The 14,815-nt window shown below is 42.1% G+C and overlaps 1 protein-coding gene and 1 long non-coding RNA gene across 2 annotated transcripts in view; one reads left to right on the top strand and one right to left on the bottom strand.

Annotated features, from left to right (window-relative positions):
- Positions 1-11,141, bottom strand: part of Nek9 (NIMA related kinase 9) — a 39,516-nt gene extending 28,375 nt beyond the window's left edge. The window contains exons 1-6 of the mRNA XM_031355408.1: positions 10,799-11,141; positions 8,132-8,309; positions 6,405-6,460; positions 5,792-5,862; positions 4,288-4,393; positions 1,776-1,907 (exon numbers count right to left, since the gene is read on the bottom strand). Of these exons, the coding sequence (XP_031211268.1) occupies positions 1,776-1,907; positions 4,288-4,393; positions 5,792-5,862; positions 6,405-6,460; positions 8,132-8,309; positions 10,799-11,014 (759 nt within the window). The 5' untranslated portion in view covers positions 11,015-11,141. The remainder of the gene's footprint in view (positions 1-1,775; positions 1,908-4,287; positions 4,394-5,791; positions 5,863-6,404; positions 6,461-8,131; positions 8,310-10,798) is intronic.
- On the top strand, positions 10,952-11,962 carry LOC116079643. Its single transcript, XR_004114109.1, has 2 exons — positions 10,952-11,252; positions 11,816-11,962. It is a non-coding gene; the product is annotated as an uncharacterized LOC116079643 (long non-coding RNA).
- The last annotated feature ends 2,853 nt before the right edge of the window (positions 11,963-14,815 follow it).

Raw genomic sequence — 14,815 nt, forward strand, 5'->3', positions numbered from 1 at the left:
CTGAGTTCAAGGCCAGCCTGGTCTACAGAGTGAGTTCCAGGACAGCCAGGGCTATACATAGAAACCTTATCTCAAAAAACAACAACAACAACAAAAGAGCTGGCGAGATGGCTCAGTGGGTAAGAGCACTGACTGCTCTTCCAAAGGTCCTGAGTTCGGATCCCAGCAACCACATGGTGGCTCACAACCATCCGTGATGAGATCTGACGCCCTCTTCTGATGAGTCTGAAGACAGCTACAGTGAATTATGCCAGAGTGAGTGGGGGCTGGAGCAAGCAGAGGTCCTGAGTTCAATTCCCAGCAGCCACATGATGGCTCACGGCCATCTGTACAGCTACAGTGTACTCATACACACAAAATAAATAAACAAATAAATAAATAAGAGTAAACATTAAAAAAAAAACAAAAACAAAAAAAACAAGGCATCAGCTGGGTGATGGTGTGACACAGGTCTTTAGTCCCAGCACTGGAGAGGCAGAGACAGGTCTGAGTTCAAGGCCAGCCTGATCTATATAGAGTGAGTTCCAGGACAGCCAGGGCTATATAGAGAAACCCTATCTCAAAAACCAAAACCAAACTAAACCAAAACAACAACAACAAAGCACCTCCCCAAAACCCCGCAAATGCACGGCATCACAGGATCTAAAGCCTGTCTACTCCACAAGTTGTTTTTCTTACTCCACTATTTAGGAGAACTGGAGGTATACCAATTAGGAAAAGAAACAGGGCTCAAAATGGACCGGTGAGTCTGCATTATCCTACATTCCCTTTTCCCATATGCAGCATTAGAAAATCTCCACAGGGAGTTAGGCATCATTCTCCGGTGAAAGTGAGGAAACAGGATCACAGAAATGATTTGTCTACACTCTTACACCTGGCCATATGAATCCGCTTCAGCTACTCCAAAGTGTGGTCAATGGAATACAGCCAACAGCAGCATCTAGGAGCTTGTTAGAACACAGAACATGGCCCATCCCACCTTGACCTGTTCAAACAGAGTCTGCATTTTAACAAGATACCTAAGTAATTCTGAATGCAAATTAAAGTTTGAGAAACTGCTTTTTGTTTTTTTACATTTGCTTTAAAAAAGAGAAAAGAAAAAGATTTAAAGATTTGCTGTCCATAAAAGCAAAGACAATATTTACTTAGGAAGTATATGATGTTTCAAAATACTTTGACAGTTGTTATATATAATATGCCTCAGCTTAAAAACAAAACAAAACTGATGCAGCTAAACTGTAAGAAATGAAACAGCTTTTCTAAACTGTAGCATCACATAGATGGCTTTAGTGCAGTGGTTCTCAACCTTCCTAACCCTGTGACCCCCAACCATAGCATTAGTTAGTTGTTACTTCATAATTGTAATTTTACTACTGTTATGAATTGTAATGTAAATATCTCATATGTAAGATAGCTGATATCTGACCCCTGTGAAAAGTCATTAGATGCACAAGAGTCTCGACCCACAGGTTGAGAACCACTGCTCTAGAGACTTTTAAAACTATAGTCAACAAATTCAAGCACAATGCTCCAACTGCTTGCTTATGTTCATTTCAAAAGAGGAATGTAAGTTGCAGATAAATCTGGTCTATAGCATTTTAATAAAATTCAGTAACCGAAGGTCTAATTACAGGCCATTCATTCATTCATTCATTCATTTATACTATAGGTGATTTCTGTTCAGGAAATCAGAATTTCAGGAATAACTGAAGTTGATTCATTTCAATACGTAATGTTGAAATGCAAAGGCAACATGGGGACAAGACACAACTTACTGTAGCATCAAATGTTCTTTTCAGAGTAAGCAGTTCAAAAATGACACAGCCAACTGCCCAGATATCAGACTTGAAATTGTACTTTACTCCTTGGCAGAGCTCAGGAGACATGTAATATGGAGTGCCTACAAGCTAACAACAGAAACAACAAAAAATACAGAATTAATTTCTTTTCTCGGTAACTATATAACCATTTCAACAGGTAAATTAAGGAATTAGTGCTAACAATCACAAAACACTCATTAGCAGGTTGCAAAAGTGAGATGATGCTAACTCAAGGTCTCAAGTGGAACTGAGGGTTCAGCTCGAGGTGCCAGCCCTGCAGAGCAGGAGAAACAGTATCCTTAGCAATTCTCTTGGCCCACTTACTAAAGGGCAGCTCTCAGGAAAGCACTATGGATAACTCGGAACCATAAAAGCTCATGGTTCAGGCCTCATACAGACTTCCAACAGGTGAGAGAGAGGCTGTGCTGGCTAATCTTACTGGACAGCTTGACCACATTTGGAATCACCTAAAACCCAAGCAGCAGGGCACATCTGTGAGGATTTTTTCTTGCACAGGTCAGCAAACATGGAAACACCCACCCTACATCCCCATCGTTTGAGATCTGAAGACCCACCCAAAGTGTGAGCCACACTGTCTGGTGGCAGCCCACAATAAAAAGAAGCTTTTACTTTTGCCTGTGTGTCCTCCTTTTGCTGGCAAGTTCATTTATTTTACTCCAGAGGCGTTCCTTCATCAGTATTAGAATCTACCTTTTCGGGACTCCAACACAGACTAGAGACCAACTGAGACATCCAGCCTTGAGGCCTTTCTTTTAGGAGATAGCCACCACTGAGCTACCTGGAGCACAGCCTGTACATCACTCTTTCAAGTCTCCTTTTAATATAGAATCACCCGATTAATTCTGATCCTATAGAGAATCCTGGCTAATACAGAGACAAACTTAAAAGTCTACTGATTTGGGGGTGAGGAGGACTTCATGCTCAAGTCCTTTATCAGAGAGGACTGGAGTTTGGAACCAGTATCCACATCAGGCAGCTCACAAATGCCTGCACCTCAAGTTCAAGGGATTCAATGCCCACTTCTGGCCTACACAGGCGTGTGCGCACACACACTAATAGATCTTTTTAAAAAAAATAAAGTTTATCAGTAGGAAAAAGCTAAATATAGGTAGTGAGAGATGGCAACTGAATAAAGGAGTTAAAGGTTCTAACTGAAAGGCAAATAATGAAATTGATATTTGTGAAACCAATATATTAAGAATGGGCCTGGAGTGATGGCTCAGTGGTTAAGAGCACTAACCGCTCTTCTAGAGAACCTGGGTTCAATTCCCAGCACCTATATGACAAAAATGACCATTGTTAGGTCTCTGTGGATCTGACACCTTCTGGGGTGATACCTGCTTCTGGCAAAACACCCATACACATGAACAACAAAATCCAAAACAACAAAAATGGGCTTGGAGCTAGGCACAGTGGTACATGCCTGTAAACCCAGCACTTGGGAGATGGGAGCAGACAGTTAATGACTAGATCAAGATCAAGATCTTGGCTACGTAGAGGATTTGAGGCCTTGTTTCAAAAAAATCTACAAGAATGGTCTTTGAAAGGTGGACATAGCAGCACACACCTGTAATCCTACCATTGAGGCAGGAGGATGTCTAGATCAGGGCTACCTGGGCTACCTCAAAACAGAACACAAAGGTATGAAAATAAAAATGTTTTGTATATTAACTACAACACTTCCAAAAACACAGGTATCTTTATGTCAAAGGCTTAAATGGCATTTATACATTTTTATATCATTTCTTTATTGTATTTAACTAGCTAAAAGTTTTCAGAAAGAAATACATAAGGAATTGGCTATTACCATACAAACATTGAGTTCCTGAAACAGACACTCTCAAATCTGCATGGCTACACTGTCTGCAGGCATGTCTGGATATCAGAAAACATTAGGACAAAGTTAACTGTATTAATTTACATTCCCATGGTCTTTTAAGGGCAGAGCACTGTAAAACCAGAGATGTAATACTTAGGTTTTAATGCTAAGGATAAGATCACTGTCCTAAAGGCCATCTTAGGTATGCTTTTTAATTAATGATCTTTTTAAAATCAGGTAGGATGGCTCAGCTGCTAATGGTATTTGCTGCCAAGTCTGACAACTTGAGTTTGATTCCCAGAATCCACATGACAGAAAGAGTGTTGTGACTCCCACAAGTCTTCCTATAGTCTCCATATGCATCATGTGTACTCATACAAAATAAACATGTTAGGGAGCTGTAGAGGTGGCTCTGTGGTTAAGAGAACTTATAGCTCTTGCAGAGGAGCCAGGTGTGGTTCCCAGCACTCACATTAGTTGGCTTACAAACTGCCTATAACCCCATATCCTCTTCTGGTCTCTGTGGGCACCTGCACTCATATGGTGCATATACATGTATGCAGGCACATGTATGAACATATATTTTTAAAAACTTCAAAAAAAACCCAAAGATAAGACTATACTCACTGTCTCAGCCATAGAGTACTCAGAATTCAGTTTCTTTGCTAGGCCATAGTCTCCAAGCTTTATCAGATTTGCCTTGGTCAGAAAAATATTTAATGTCTTTATATCTCTGAAAAAAAAAAAGATATATTAAGTTCCTATAACAATGAACTAACCTCCCCACCTACCTTTTCCCAGGATTTGAACAGAATAAAAATGAGTGCTAGCACCTCCTGGTTTCTGTCCCAGGGTTGTGTGTGTCCCCGCACAGTGCTCACCACAGTTTAATGCTGGAGAAGGGGTATGGGAAGGAAAGAAGAACTACCTTCACTCTCTAGGGCTTCCCAGCAAAGGATGTCACTGGGGGAGGAGTCAGGTGACAGGACAGTGCTCCAGAGAACCAGATTCCTACAAGGTTTTCAGCTTTTCAGCTACCAGTTAGGCCCTGAATTATATACCCTTAGCACATAGTTGATGTCAAAGTTCCAAATGATCTGTTATGTATGGCACAAGAGACTGCATGGCTCAGCATCAACATACAAGTCTGTTTCAAGTATCTAAAGAAAGCTGCTGGCCCCTTTTCTAAAGATGAACTGATCATATAAAACACAATCCCTGTCTGGTTCACACTGTGGCTTCTTTTATTACAAAATGTGAAGAAACCTGAACAGTATATCCTTTAGTTTTAAAAAGGAAGTAACAACCTGCAATGTAGGCAGACATTCAGTAGCTTTAAAGAAATACAGTCTAGCCAGGCGTTGGTGGCACACACCTTTAATCCTAGCACTTAGGAGGCACAGGCAGTAGGATTTCTGAGTTCAAGGCAAGCCTGGTCTACAGAGTAAGTTCCAGGACAGCCAGGGCTACACAGAGAAACCCTGTCTCAAAAAACCAAAAAAAAAAAAAAAAAAAAAAAAAAAAAAAAAAAAAAAAAAAAAAAAAAAAAAAAAAAAGAAATACAGTCTATACAGTCTAACTAAATGGACGAACAACTAAAAGAAACCCTGATACATTATAATCAGTTGCCAGCAATGATCACTTGCTTAGGAAAAATGGCAAGTGGAAGGGTTCTTAGAATGGTTTTCTTCTTTTGCAAGAGATGAATGGTAACCTTTCTCCTCAAATTTTTATCAAATACTTAGAAAAAATCATATAAAATTAATAGATTTGTATTTAAGAAAAATAAACTTGCAGTACTAACAACAATTGCCAATACTTTTCCTCAGAGAAAACATTTACTGTGAACTCCCTTTACAGCACTTTCTGGCTTCATTGATAATCAAAGAACTCAAATCTAAGGTACATCTAAAAGACATAACTAAGTACTGAGTTACCTAGCACTGAGGAGACTCTTCCTGGATCACAACCCTGGGTTAACCTCAGAGATCACAGATACCATCCTTTACTCACTCCCTCTGCCTCACTATCAATGAGGAAACCCTGACACGACCATGCTAATGGGGGTCCTTAGGGTAGAACTGCACTGGGAGCGAAGGCTCCAATCCACAAGTTTCTTTTCAGACATTACCTATGGAGGATCCCAGCTTTATGGATACAGCTCACTGCTGAAACAATCTGAAAAAGGTACCACACCACCATCTGCAGATTCAAAATGTTGTATTTGGATTAGAAACAAAAAACCCATTTAAATAAACACACACACACACACACACACACACACACACACACACACCAAAGAAGCTGCTACCAGAGGTTGCAACTCAGCGTAACTTGACAGCCCTTGCTTGTAGGTTGAGTAGGCAAAGAAAAGTAGCAAGGGTAAAAAGAAAACCCAGGTCATCTAAAATAGTTCCACGATCACTACATACAGTATGGTAAAGCAGACTTGTGGAAGGAACCCCAGGAAGAACGCAAAGGTACAGAAAACTGGGCATACCAGTATGCAGTAATAGAACCAGGAAAGAAAGCCCATAGTGAATCATGGTGTGGAGGGAAAACGGTTAGGAAGCAGCTATAGACAGCTTCCTTGTTAGAGGTTTCCTTTCTCATGAATATCACTCAGAGCCTGGAAGGAGTCTGAACAAAAGGAAAAAAAACACTCTTCATTGTTGGAAGAGTAAAGACAGAACCAGAATGCAGAATTAAACATAATCTAGCTTCCTGCCACAAGTATAAATTACCTCTTCTTCGAACAACTTGTCCTTCTGACGAAGGATTTTGTCATAGAGGTTTCCTCCTACAATTAAACAAAACACAGGTTGAGTTGCTCAATGGACACGAACGCTTGGGTGCTGTATTAACAGGTGACATCAGGAAATGAAGGGTTCTGTTTCCTTCCCAAAGGAAATTATTTCTTCCCTCTTCTGGTTTTTATATAGACAAAATTCTTCTCATCTTCCTGTCAGAAATATTTGCCCAAAGTCCCCCTCTCTCATACAAAATGCTCACAAGACCCAAGAGTGAAGATCACTCATGTCTTTAGGGAAACAGCTTCAAAGTCAGGCTATGCTCTTTTCTAGACTCAATATTTTTGTAGCAATTTTGACAGTGTGACTACTAGAACCTGGAGATTACACCTATGATGCACTGGTTTAAAAATACAGTGTTTAGCTGGGCAGTGGTGGCCCATGCCTTTAATCCCAGCACTTGGGAGGCAGAGGCAGGAGGATTTTTGAGTTCGAGGCCAGCCTAGTCTACATCTCTCTAACTGTGGGGTTAGAGAGATGGCTCAGCTGTTAAGAGCACTGGCTGCTCTTCCAGAGGATCCGGGTTCAATTCCCAGCACCATATGGCAGCTCACAACTGTCTGTAACTCCAGTTCCAGGGGATCTGATACCCTCACACAGACATACATGCAGTCAAAACACCAATGCACATGACAAAATAATAATAAATCTTAAAAAAACTAATTGTATATTTAGGGTTCAGAACCAGAACTAATAAGGAAGCAACAGTACAGGTGAATAAGCTGGTACCTCTTTAATGTACAGCTCAGAAAAGGCCTCTGGAGAGTCTCATGTGTAATAAGACTGGTAGATAATAAGGCCTGTTATCAAATACCTACTTCATATAAAGAACTCACTTAATAGATCCTTAGAATCAACAGATTCATTTAAGAAGAAACTAAGGCCCAAGGCTGTTTCTCCCCAACCCCCAAGGTCAGAGGGCAATGGAACTTAGGGTGCAAGGTCAGCTAGAATTTAGTTTTTTTCAACAAGGCAGAACCACTATCTATCTATCTATCTATCTATCTATCTATCTATCTATCTATCCATCCATCCATCCATCCATCCATCTGTATAAAATGTGTCCAAGACATCAGAAACCAGAAAAACAAGGTCACACCATACTGCCTTTCTCACTTATGATCTTTAGAGCATTTATTAGTAGAATAGCATCAGCTGAAGTTAATGTAAATAAGTATCCCATATAAGATTTCATTAAACACTGCACCATGTGGTACTGTGTTATGTCTAAAATGGTGAACTGTCATTCCATGAGGAAAACCCTGAAAAATATACAAAATACAACTGAAACAATGATTGCAGAGCCAGGAGTGGTAGCTGACACCTGCACTCTCAGCCCTAAGGAGACAGGAGCATGGCTGCCATCAGCTCAAGGCCAACCTGGGCTATACAAGCCTGAGATGTATCAGGACTCACAAAAACCAAACAACACAAACCAGAGAGAACCCATCCCCCACCACAAAACTCAGTAACCTGGAGAAGGCTGGAACTCTACCAGTGTGAAAGAATGATGGAGGGAGACTCTCCCTACACTCTGAACATCATCTTATCAATTCTCCAAGACCTCAGCCATTTCTCCAGAAATGCAGTTAAGAGTTTTATCACTCTGGGTCCTTTCTCTCCCTCGCAGTAAGAACATCAACCCACTGAGTGCTGCTTACCATTACAGTACTCCAGCTCAATCAGCAGGGTAGTATTGTCCATGAAGTGATTGTAGTAGGCAATAATGTTGTCGTGCTGCAGCAGCGCCAGGATGACAATCTCATTCAAGGCATCTCGCCGTTCCTTCTCAGAAAGCCGGGTCAAGTCAACTTCCTTCCATACCACCAGTGAGTCATCCTACAACACAGTAGCAGCAGCAGAGTTTTCTTCTTGCCTGGAAGTGCACGGGATCTAAACCCAACCTCTGAGCCTAGAAAGAAAACCTCCTAGAGGGGCAAAGAATGACTCAACTCCTTCTAACAGACTTTAGAGGAGACAAAGCTTGAAAGTGGTATTTTCTGGCTTGGAAAGATGGTTTTGTGTGTAAGAGAGTATATTGCTTTTGCAGAGGACCAGAGTTTGATTACCAGTGTCCACTCTGGGAGCTCACAAATGAAGGCCTGGGTGGGATCCAATGCTCCTGACCTCTGAAGGGACCACCACTCACTTGCACATACCCACATATAGACAGTGAATTAAAAATGAAACTAAATCTTTAAAAATATATATAGTGTTATTTTGAGGGCTTTTAAGATGGCTTAGTGGGTAACTAACAGTGCTTACTGTCAAATCTGATCATTTGAATTTGAGCCCCCAAGAACCTGTACGGTTCTTGTGTGGGAACTGATTCCCACACACATGCACAAAATAAAAAAATACAGGAAAAAACAAGACTTTGCTGCTACCCTTAGTCTGCACAGTATCAGTTTCAGGTATTAGTATTAGATGAGACCCGATCTCAGGAATTCTACTGAGGGATGCTGAGGGTCCCTAGTCATAATGGGGCCTGTGGCAGAACTCGAATTTGAGGGAGAAGTATGCAGCAGCATCTCCAGCTAACAACGGGCTCTTATAAAATGTAAGTATTAAACCTGTCTGATTTTATAAATTTAAACTTCATGACTTTCATTTACTCTTTCTGAATAAGCCGTCCCCCCCTGCTTTTTTTTAATCCTCATAAGCTCCATGCAGACTGACCTAACCTTACTCCATGTTGGGATACTCCCCATTCTTTAGCTACTGCTTCCTAGCCTACCAGCACCCACAGAAACATTCCTTTAGAATACCTCAGCAAGGCCTTTCAAACTTTCTTTTGGAAAACTTCAAACTCTCTACCATACATGTAAATGACTCGTCTGCAGGCCCTGCACACAGGGAGTCCTCAGTACTCTTTTCTCCCTTGGCTAGCCACACCTGAGACCCTGTTACCACCGTGACTGACTAGCCTTCTCACTGAACTATATCCTAGAGGGAAAGGGCTGCTTCTAAGCAGCTTTGTAAGTTCATATCTTCTAAATACCATTTGACAGAGAGAACGTCATACAGTTCTGAGAAGTGTTGATAAAATTAACTCAAAGCTAGTAATCAAGTTTAATATGACATATAAAACAGAGAAAGGAAACTGGTGCGTTTGGCTAAACCTCGAGCGAGTGAGCCACTTAACTATACTGACTTAAATGCCAGAAAATAATAGTGATGCTCATCTTTGGGCACAAATAAGAACACAGACTACTACAGATGATAATGTTCACTAATGGGTTACTGGAATAGAAAAGAACACAAAGATATTTTCTTGCAACTACTTTTCTTCCATCTTTCATAGATATATGCTGGGGGCTGGAGATATGGCTTAGTGGTAGAACACCTTCTGAGCATTGGCAAAGCCTGTTTTATCCCCAGCACAAAAAGCGTTGGCTGGGAGCAGACACTAGAACTGCAGGTGCATGAATCACCTTCTGCAACCCCAGCAAGTTCTCATAGAATGTGTACCCTAAAGCAAGAGCTTTAAGGCTGTGGCCATTAAACCCAAGTTATAGTTAGTTTTGGGGAGTAGAATTATTACTACTAGGTTTTAAATTAGTATACATTCTTAATTTTGGAGTCAATGGGTCTCTCCATTGTGAACTTTAGCAACAAGGTGGGAACAATGACTTAGTTTCCTTGGGTTCTCAAAGAAAGGGGTCCTTGTTTCCCCAGAACCAACTACACCAATAAAGTATTGGTCTTATACAATCACTGAAGGGAAAGCAAGAAGAAAACAAACAAAAACAATACACAATGACCTTTCTGATGATCAAGGAAATCCTCCGAGTGATCATTTATGAAACAAACAAACAAACAAACAAAAAACCAAAACCTACAGAACTAGCAGAGTGTGTTGTAACTGCTAGTGTAGCTATTTGCCAAGTACACACCAACTTCCCATCCCGTCCTTGAACAGCTATATGGAAGGAAGTAAGTTTTTATAGACTGTTCCCATTGTGCAAAGCACCTTCGTTTGGATCTCAAAATAACCTTTAAAAAAAGTAAAGAGTTTTTTGTTTGTTTGTTTGTTTGTTTGTTTGGGGGGGGAGGGGAGTACGGGGGAAGGTAGTTGCTAAGTCCAATCACAAGTGGGAAAACTAAAAATCAAAAGACCGCTCAATGACTCGCTCAGTTCGCCCAGTGACAGAGATGATCAAACCAATTTCCTAGGGCAGGTGAAGCGAAAGCACGGTGGGGCTCCCGAGACATAAACCCCAGGAGACGCCTGAACATAGATTGCTAGGGGCAAGCAGCACTGGAAAGCGGGGCCGGGAAGAAGGGCGCGGGGAGGCCCGGCAGCGGCCGGAGCCGAGGGCCGCTACCTCGGTGCGGCGGTACAGCGTGGCCTCCCCAAAGGCACCGCGGCCCAAGACGCGGATGGGGATGTAGTGCAGCTCCTCCTGCTCCGCTGCACCTCCGGCTCGCGGCCCGGGGCCAGCGCTGGGTCCCGGGCCCGAGTCCCCGCCACCCCCGGACTCGCTTCCGAAGTCCGAGTTGATGGAATCACAGTGTCGCTCGTACTCGCCCAGCAACGACATGGCGGAGGCCGCAGCTCGGCGGGAGCCGCCTGCGTATCCACGGCGGGTAGCCCCGGCCGCTTAGACCGCAGCCAGCGGCGTAGGTGGCCCTGCAGCCCAGTGAACTTCCATGGTGGCGTCTGCCCCCTGACCCGGAAGCAGTTCTTAGTGTTTCCGGCTCGCTGAGGTTTTTCCTCCGCCTTCGCGTGCCCACTTGTTGCAGATGCGTCCTGCACACATTGAGCGAGCATCGCTGGCTGTGAGTATCGTGAAAGCTGAAGAGCGACCACACAGCGGATCTGCAGACCGCTTCCCTACATCCCCGACCAGCTTTCCAGACTGCGTCAGACTTTGGAGGTGGTCCAGGCTAGTCTTGGCGACAAGTTTGTCCCAAGAACTGACTGTGTTAGCAGTCACTTGGCTTATTGGACTGGGCTCTTGTTTGTAGAGATATTGTAGTAAAGATAATGGAACAAGTTAAAACATTTGACTTCCAGCCCGGCGGTGGTGGCGCACGCCTTTAATCCCAGCACTTGGGAGGCAGAGGCAGGCGGATCTCTGAGTTCGAGGCCAGCCTGGTCTACAGAGTGAGTTCCAGGACAGCCAAGGCTACACAGAGAAACCCTGTCTCAAAAAAAAAAAAACAAAAACAAAAACAAAAAAACAAAAAACAAAAACAAACAAACAAAAAACCCAAACATTTGACTTCTGACATCTGAGTCAGCAGGTTAGGATCTTTCTCCTAGGACTACCATAGGTCCCCTCTTCAAAAATACCTTAGCCCTACTTGACGGCATTCTTGCTTCCCTTCTTATCTTCCAGATTCAACATGAAGCATTCCTGAAACATCAGGTGCTAGACATTCACCATATTTGAGAACACCGAATGGGTGCTTCCGTCAAGACACCAAGGGAATTGCAATACAGTCAATAAAGTTTCATTATTATGTTACCTTAAACAACTTCCTAACTACTGTGAACTTTAACAATTTTTATCTTTAAGTGTATAAAGTTGCAGGACTATGGCCGCCACAGGGTTGTCTCAGTGGGAACTATGCTAAAGGGTTTTGTTTTTGTTTTTAATGATATTATAGCCCCAAATCTTCACAGTACCTTGAAAACCAGGTTTATGTGTCTGTTGGGAGTGGGGTGGGGATTGTTTTACATGACACAGCTGGTTAGGAGGAGTTTGAGAGTCAAACCCTGCAGTCTGGTCCCAGAATTAGGAAAGGGCAGAGTGTGATGAAACTAAGAAGTTACTGGGCTGGCACCATTACACTTGTTGGGTAGAAGCAGGAAGTACACTTTGTATGTTGTACAGTTTGGTGTCTCCTGTGGACAGTTGAAAACTAAAGCAAAGGAGGCATTAGGGCTCTGTCCCAAGTGTTTGTGTGTATGTGTGTGTGTGTTTAATCATTGTGTGTATATATACATGATGGGGGGGTGCACTTCCATGACACACATGCAGTGGTCAGAGGATAATTTTGTCGTTTCTTTCTTTCTACCTCGGGGGTGTGCTGATTGAATTCAAGTTGCCTGATTTGAATGGCAAGAATCTTTACCCACAGAGCCTTGTTACTGGCTCTCAATGCTCTAGTCTTCTGAGGAAGTCTGCTTAAGCTTTCTTTCTCTAGCATAATGATTTAAAACATCCTTTTGCTTAAGTGCCCAACTCCGTTGTTTTGGTCACCTTAGGGTAAGGCCTAGTTTCCATTTTACCAAGAACTCAGAAAGCCATGTGGAGAACAAAGACTGGAGGAAAGGCGATCAGTCAGGCAGCAATTTCTATTCTAAGAGGTGTGAGGCAGTATCACTGAGTGAAGAGGTTCAGATTTCAGAAATCCATCTGAGGAACATTTAGGCTTGGTGATGATGTGGAATGTGGTAAGGTGGAGGCTGGAACGCTGGAAGGTCAGTGTAGGTTAACTAAGTATATCTCACACACAGGAAGAAGACAACATTGATGTGAGGGTGGGTTCATATTCTACACTTCATCAGTGTTCCATTTAATATGCCACCCCATCTGGACAGTAGACCACAAGAGATTTCTGTTGTCTGAATCTATCTGGATCCAGTGTTTACGTTATGTAATGATAGTCTGATTGTACGATGCTCCAATTGAACTCAATCTAACTCTTTTTCACATCCAGTCCAAACTAACAGAGGCCTCCCAACCTATTACCATTGTTGTTTTAAGGATACTTACCTATCACATTTTGATGTGTACGGCTTTTATTGCTACTTCCATTTGTTAGACCGTCAGCCCCATGAGAGCTTGCGTCTTGCCTTTTCATTGCTATACATCATCAGTACCCAGAAGCATGTGTGGCCTAATAGTAGAGACTTAAAAGAATGGGTTGTTGAGTGACTATCAGGTTGTTATCCCACGAGTATGTCACACTGCCTGAGAACAAGAACGGGTTGTTGAGTGACTATCAGGTTGTTATCCCACGAGTATGTCACACTGCCTGAGAACGCCTGTTCACTAATGTTACTTTCTGAGTGCTCTAGGTTATATAAATCTTTCTGAATTTTGAGCTCTCTCACTTAACAAATACGGGTTGTACCTTCACGTGCCACATGCTGGATTACAACACAGAATAAACATGGGTCCTACCCTCATGGAGATCAGTCTTCCAAACAGGAAATAATGAGTCAGTAACAATTTTGTGTAAATAAGCACTTTTTAAAAGTTCGAGGTTCACCAGGCAGTGGTGGTGCAAGCCTTTAATCCCAGCACTTGGGAGGCAGAGGCAGGCGGATCTCTGAGTTCAAGGCCAGCCTGGTCTACAGAGTGAGTTCCAGGACAGCCAGGGCTACACAGACAAACCCTGTCTCAAAAAACAAACAAACAAATAAAAAAAAAGTTCAAGGTTCCTAAGAGGCATTTAGGAGGTGTGGATTGAAGCTGAACTTGCTGGCCATGCAAAGAGTTTGGTTGGATACCCAAACCAAAAGTATTAATAGTGATGAGAAGGCACTTTGAGATTAAATAATGCCTCCTATTTATCTGGGCACAGTAGGTTTTAGCTAAAGTACTCTTTAACAGAATAGGAAGTTGTTATATATTTGAGCTGAAATGATGGGGGAAAATCTGATTACTTAAAATTCTAAGCATTGAATTTCACTCCAAGAAATTAAGTCTTGTTGAAGTCTAACAATTCCTCTTCTTGCTCCCTTTGCATTGAAGACTATTTAGATGTCTTTAACTTGACTGCCTCAAACTGTGAATGGCCTTACTCATAACATTTACACATCTTAAGTTTAATTAGTGGGATGTCCTTTTGAATCTTAGAGTATACAGAAAGTTCACACTGAATTCATTAGAGTGAACTAAAACTAACTAATTATTTTTGAGACAAAACTTTCATGTTGCAGCCCAAGCTGGCCTGGAACTATGTAGCATAGGCTAGCCTCAAAAATCACGTTTCCTGCTTCAGCCTCCCAAGTGCTAGGACTACAGGTGTCAGTCATATGCCCAGCCTAAAACTAATCTGTAAATACCCATAAATCTTGAGATCCTCAACATTTATTTTAAATGCCTTTGGTTGAAACAGACCATTTTCATATTTTAACAAATGAACAATGTGCTATGTTGCCAATTTCTAATTTGTGAATGGCAAACCACCAGAGCCCATGAAATTACTGGAAAAATTTGGTCACTAAAGACCAAAGTCTGCACTTCCACTGTCTGCTATTATAGCCACTAACTATAAGCAACTACTGAATGCCTATGCTATAGGTGTAGATGCACACTGGATCTCAAAGGTTTTATATTAAAATAGGAAACATGAATCGTCCTTATACTGATGACATATGGCAA

The sequence above is a fragment of the Mastomys coucha genome, unplaced genomic scaffold, assembly GCF_008632895.1.
Source record: "Mastomys coucha isolate ucsf_1 unplaced genomic scaffold, UCSF_Mcou_1 pScaffold6, whole genome shotgun sequence".
Classification (NCBI taxonomy): Eukaryota; Metazoa; Chordata; class Mammalia; order Rodentia; family Muridae; genus Mastomys; species Mastomys coucha.